Genomic DNA, 6,377 nt, shown 5'->3' with positions numbered 1-6,377 from the left:
CATTTGCGCTTTGCCGCTTTATGTTTACGATGATCGAACGAGCATCAGCCACAGTGCAGCGGTGATTCGTTACAGCGGATTTCCCAGCTTGACTGAGGAAGGCATTTCCGATCAGGATTTTTTCGCTAGTTTATGTACTCACAGTTGTTATTGCACATAAAAGAGAGTAATGTGTTCAAACTGTGTGCGATAACAGAGGCTGTTTGTACGAAGAACAGCCACAACGTTGACCAGTACACCGCTGCAGTGCGATGCGGTGTGGATGACATAAATGTAGGGCATGGACAGAAAGCGGGATTTCCAGTGGACCGGGTTTGAAATAGTTCAATGCATGTGACCTCAACTCGTGGTGGAATGGTGCATCTCTCTATGCTGGAGGTGTGTCGAGTCGGCACTTATTTTGGCTTAGCTGTGTTTTCGTCTGAAGCAAGAAAGTTGCGCGCGAACATGTTCTTATCTCTGGGAAATCCCACGGTCAACTCAGACATGATTTGAATTAAAAATCATGCTTTGGTCAGATCGTGTGCAATAATGTTGCAGTCACGGTTGCAGTTTAATTTATTTTGAGAAATATTAAAAAAAAAACGAGTTGCTTTTAATGTCTTAAACTAAAAATGTAATATGTAAAGTGTTCCTGCTGGACTTGTACCCTGATTTATGATTATTAAGCAGGAGATTATAAATTCTCAATATGTAGATATATCATTTGCCATAAAACTGACTCATAGACAACCAGGAGTCACAGAAGGATGCACGCAAAACATTGTATAAATTACTATTTTTAGTTACGTTTGCACATATGTACGGAGAAGGGACAATTAGTATCACTTATGATGTCATTTTTTGAACTTCTTATGATGTATATGGTAAAGTCATTAAATAATATATATCAGTTTGTATAAGGCATGACCACATAAAAACTGATTACATTTTAATGTTTGTTTTAGAAGCCTCTACAACATCACAGAACATCAAACACATTAAAAAAAATAAATGGAAAAAGTTACACCGAAAAAAAATGTTTAAAGAGTTATTTATTTGAAAGCTAGTTTTCAAACGTATTTTGCAACGCAGTAGCCCGGCTGCTATTGCTGAAATTTCCCCGTTTAAGGTGACTTGGTGCATCACAGAATTTTCATAGGAATCATTGACTTTTTAATTTTCAATGATTGTTTGCCTCGCGTTTTTGAAGTGATAAAAAACGGGATATTTTGCAGTCACGCAACAGAAAAAGTATCATCACACTCACCACGAGTGAGCATATGGGATGATACATTTTCATCCGGATTTGCGCTTTGGTAACTGAGTTTTATCACTTTGAAATTTCGAGCGAGATTTCAATGATGCTGATGACGCACTACGCGTCGTTAAGTGACTTTTCGGGTTTTCACAATCCACCGGACTTAGGGATGGATTTTCTGAAGTTTTTCACCGTACGAAACGAACACGTTGGACCCCTGGGCGAGTGCAGCAGTGAAGAATCAGGTAAATCCGTTGGCCGCTTTCCAAGCCTATTCGTGACATACATAAACCATTCCTTTTTTATTTACACATACTAGCTGTCCCGGCAAACGTCGTTCTGCCTGCCTACTGTGTTTTTTGACATGAAGCTCTGTAGAAAAAGGCCCCGCAAAACGGAATTTCAATCTTTCTCGTTTTCTGTTCGTTTTCGGTCGATTTTCCCCCTTTTTTGTACGAACACGTAGGAGCCCTTCACGAATGAAACACTGAAAGAATGGTGTAGATCCGTTGGCCCGTTCCCGAGCCTATTCGTAACATACAAACACCATTCCATTTTTATTTATATATAGATTTTCAAGAATCCCGCTATGTTTATTATGTGCTTTGAAATTTGAACTTAAAAGTGAAAAAATGTCGTACCGTAATCCTGGGTCAAATTGATCACTTTAAAACAACTTTTGCGGATAACATGAGTGACAATTCAAATATTGCCAAAAGAATTTCTGTAAAATCAGTACTCAGTGGATCTCTATGAAACCATGTGACATAATTTTGTTCAACAAGTTTAAACTTTTAGTTAAATTAATTCAAAAATCAAAAAATTGAGGATGCCACTTTGGGGCGAAATTGATCAGTATACAATTAAGCTTCGGTTAAAAAGATAAAAATCCTTATCCACTTAATTTGGCTCTTCTTAATCCGGATAACGCGTCAAAACTCCAACTAGTTAATTTGACACCTAAAATGCTAAATTAAATTTTGATTTTTTTTTAAATTTTGATCAATTTCGCCCCGCTGATCAATTTGACCCAGGTTTACGGTACTACCTTTGAATGATGAGATAGAATTTTACAGTCTTCAGAAAAGATATGTATTTTTACAATATCTACAACTTTGCTTAACATTGTTAACCTGAGAAAATTGAAACAAAAAATTTATGGCGAAAAATCAATTTTTGAGCTGGTGTTACACTATATGCTTCTATTGGTGCGCATAACTTTGTTCAAAACTGTGTCCAGGAAGCATCGAGAAGAAAACTGAAAACAATGCTGTAATGGTTCATTACGCACCGCAAATCAGTGCTGTAATGAACCAGCACTGCTAATTTAGTGTGGAAAAGTAAGCCTTTTCCTGTCAGATTTGCATGAGGTAAAAGAATCAATTACCATCGTGCGGGGCTACTTTGGACACTTTTGAATATGGATTTTTTTTTTAATTCAAAACATGTTTCAAATCTTTTTGATGTCTTTGGGACTATTATCACGTAATATTTTCCCCTTCATTTTATTGATATTGTTTTTCAAACAAACCCTTTATTGTTTGTCAGTCAGGACGCGAAAAAACATCGAATAAACCAAAAAATATACATAACGAATCAGAACAATTGCTCTGTAATCATTGTTTCTACAGTTCATAAATTTCAAAGGGTTGATCAATTCGTTCAAGATGTATCAACGTAGCATATACAATCGAATATTTGTATCGTTATACATTACAAATGACCTTCTTCTTATACTTTATGGCTCTACGTCCCCACTGGGACTTGGCCTGCCACGCTTCAACTTAGTGTTCTTTGAGCACTTCCACAGTTATTAATTGTAGGGCTTTCTTTGCCTACCATTGCATGAATTTGTATATTGTGGGGTAAGTACAATGATACACTATGCCCAGGGAGTCGAGAAAATTTTCTCAACCTGAACGGGAATCGAACCCGTCGTCTCCGGATTGGCGATCCATAGCCTTAACCACTAGGCTAACTGGAGACTCCTACAAATTACAAATGACCGTTTCACCTAATAAAAGGATTGATGATCCCGTTTTTTAGGCTATCTAATATCACGCTGCTCATAAAACCAAAGGTAGCACAGAACCATTTAAAAACGCATATGTTTATTGACACCATGTATGATATAGTTTACTACAGTAATAATTCAAAGTAGTTTTCTAAATAACCTTGGAATTTGAAATGCACTTTTGTTATAGTTAAAAAAGTCCAAAGTAGCCCCTTCCGGTTCTATATGAGATGTGCCCGATTGGTGCATGAACAACTTTTTTGTTTATTGGTGGACTTAGCTCAAATTTTGCACACATCCTGCATACATACTCACGTTTACTATGTGTATAAATTGTGGAAATCCATTCACTACTCTGGGAGTTATAATTGTTGAAGCATGTGCATCGTAGTAACCTTGCAATCCAGAATACTGAAGTTGTTAATCATAGTAGTCATTATACATGCATGTCATAAATAAATTCATTCCTTCCATTACCGTTAACCTAGCTACACGCATTTTCCTTAATTCTAAGAGGTTGTGGACCCAGTAAGAGCTAGGTGAAGAAACCGAGAGCAGCAAAACGAAATGGATTCGAAGCTCGGTATAGAAAAGCTGACAAACGAGAACTACCCCCAGTGGTCGTTTGAGGCGGAGATGTTATTGGAGCGTGAAGATCTCTGGAAGTACGTCGTCGATGCGGCTCCCAACCCGGTCACTGCAGCGTGGACAACAGGGGACAGGAAGGCTCGAGCGACAATTGCTTTATTGGTCGAGAAGCGACAACATCCACTCATCCGAGACGTCAAGACTGCGAAGGAAACCTGGAGTCGATTGAAGGAGCAGCACCAGAAGACTACAATGTGTTCAAGAGTATCGCTCATCTGTCAAGTCTGCGATAAGAAACTATCAGAAGGAGGAGATCTTGAAGCACATATGTACGAACTGGAAGAACTGTTTTCAAGACTTCAAGGTGCAGGAAAAGACCTGGGAGAAGATGTTCAAGTTGCAATTCTTTTGCGAAGCCTTCCGGCATCCTACGAAAGCATCCGGACAGCATTGCTGGTTCTGAAGGACGATGAACTGAAGATGTCTTTCGTCAAGGGAAAAGTTTTGGACTACGCCCGGAAGCTACAGGAGAATGATGCTGTCGTTGATGAATCCGCGTTCAAGGTAGAAGCACAAGAAGAAAGATTGCCAAGCCTTCAAAAGATCAAGCCATCCCGACAAACCTGCGAACAAGAACTCGAAGCCGAAGCAAAATCTTGGCACTAGTAAGGGTAAGCCTCATGACAAGCTGTACGCGTTCGTTCTGGATTCTGCTGATCGGAAGAGGGCTGACTGGATCGTTGATTCCGGCGCGACGTCCCATGTGTGCTGCGACAGAAGTTTTTTCGAAGCCCTGAAGCCAAGTTCGGAGAAGAGTGTCTATCTTGCAAATGGGAAAGAGGCCAAAGTCCAAGGAACTGGTACGGTGAAGATTTTCTGCGTGGATTCCAACGGCGATCGGACGATCATGGCCTTGTCCGATGTTCTCTACGTCCCTGGATTGGAAATGAACCTCATCTCGGTGGGTAAGCTGATCGGAAAAGGCGCAAACGTGCAGTTTGGAACAAACGGTTGCCAAATTTTGTCCAAGACGGAAGTAGTTGCTGTAGCAGTCAAGCATGGAGGCCTGTACCGGTTGAAGATCCACGATGAACGCGCGATGGTTGCCGGACAGAATCACACGGAGAGCTGCCAGCACACTTGGCATAGGCGTTTGGGACACCGGGATGAAGCCGTCATTCAACAGATCATCAGCAAGAATTTGGCGAGCGGAATACAGGTACGTGACTGTGGAACCGACGAAGTTTGTGAACCGTGTCTCGAGGGAAAGCAAGCTCGGAAACCGTTCCCGAAGTCCACCGAGAAGAAGTCAACGGCTACGTTGGACCTGGTACACACCGACGTTTGCGGCCCCATGGATACGTACTCACTGAGTGGATTCAAGTACTTCGTGACCCTGATCGATGACCATAGCCGTTTTTGTGTGCTCTATTTTCTGAAGAAAAAATCGGAAGTTCCGGAGAAAATTCAAGATTTCGTACGAATGGTCAAGACGCAACAAGGTCGAGTTCCGAAAGCCATACGATCGGACAATGGTGGAGAATATGTCAGTGCAGAGCTGCGGAAGTTTTACAAGAAAAACGGTATCCAAGCACAATACACTACAAGTTACTCGCCGCAGTCCAATGGAGTTGCTGAACGAAGAAACCGATACCTGTCCGAAATGACGAGATGTATGCTGGCTGATGTCAAATTGGACAACCGATTCTGGGCGGAAGCAATGAATACGGCGGTTTATCTTTAGAACGTACTTCCATCGAGAGCCGTTGATGCCACTCCACATGAAATTTGGTACGGGCGGAAACCGGATATGAAGCATTTGCGAGTCTTTGGATCTGAAGCCTATGTGCATGTCCCGAAGCCACTCCGGAAGAAGCTAAGTCCTGTTTCGCAGAAAATGACGTTCGTTGGATATTCGATGGACCATAAGGCGTGGAGGTTCTTGGACATGACATCGCTGAAGCTGGTTGTAAGCCGAGATGCGGACTTCATGGAGCTCCATTCGGGAGGACATCAGGCAAACCAAGACATCGCGAGCAGGCCGGAAGTTTGGGAATATGATCTGGATGAACAGAAACAAGAACGGGTTCCTGTTGAGGAAGATCCTGTGGCAGATGTCGTAGATCAGGATGAAAGAGACACTGATGACAATCTTCAGGAGGAGTTTGAATCTGCTGCCGAATCGTCGTTTGAAGACCAGGAGGCGGACGTCACCGTCACACCGAGGCGTTCGGAATGAGTTACCAAGGGAATTCCACCACTTCGATATCAAGAAATCACCGGCGCGGTTGTTGATAATTTGCAAGGTGAGCCTCGTTCGTACACGGAAGCTGTCAGCGGTACGGAGCGCAATCAGTGGGTTGCTGCGATGCAGGAAGAATTGGACTCTCTGGCGGAGAATCGGACGTGGGAAATGACTGAGCTACCACCCGGAAGAAAAGCCATCGGTTGCCGCTGGATATACAAACGCAAGACGAATGAACACGGTGAAATCGTGCGCTACAAGGCTACATTGGTGGCCCAAGGTTTTTCCCA

At 42.2% G+C, this 6,377-nt stretch overlaps 1 protein-coding gene across 1 annotated transcript; it reads left to right on the top strand.

Moving 5' to 3' along the window:
- The first annotated feature begins 5,652 nt into the window (after nt 1-5,652).
- Nucleotides 5,653-6,081, top strand: LOC134290874 (uncharacterized). Its single transcript, XM_062858092.1, has one exon. It carries the CDS (start codon nt 5,653-5,655, stop codon nt 6,079-6,081), a length of 429 nt encoding a protein of 142 aa, XP_062714076.1.
- Nucleotides 6,082-6,377: the final 296 nt, after the last annotated feature.

This window comes from Aedes albopictus, chromosome 1 (assembly GCF_035046485.1).
Source record: "Aedes albopictus strain Foshan chromosome 1, AalbF5, whole genome shotgun sequence".
In the NCBI taxonomy this organism is placed as follows: domain Eukaryota; kingdom Metazoa; phylum Arthropoda; class Insecta; order Diptera; family Culicidae; genus Aedes; species Aedes albopictus.
Note: the sequence above shows the minus strand (reverse complement) of the source record. Positions and strands in the feature narration are given on the sequence as shown.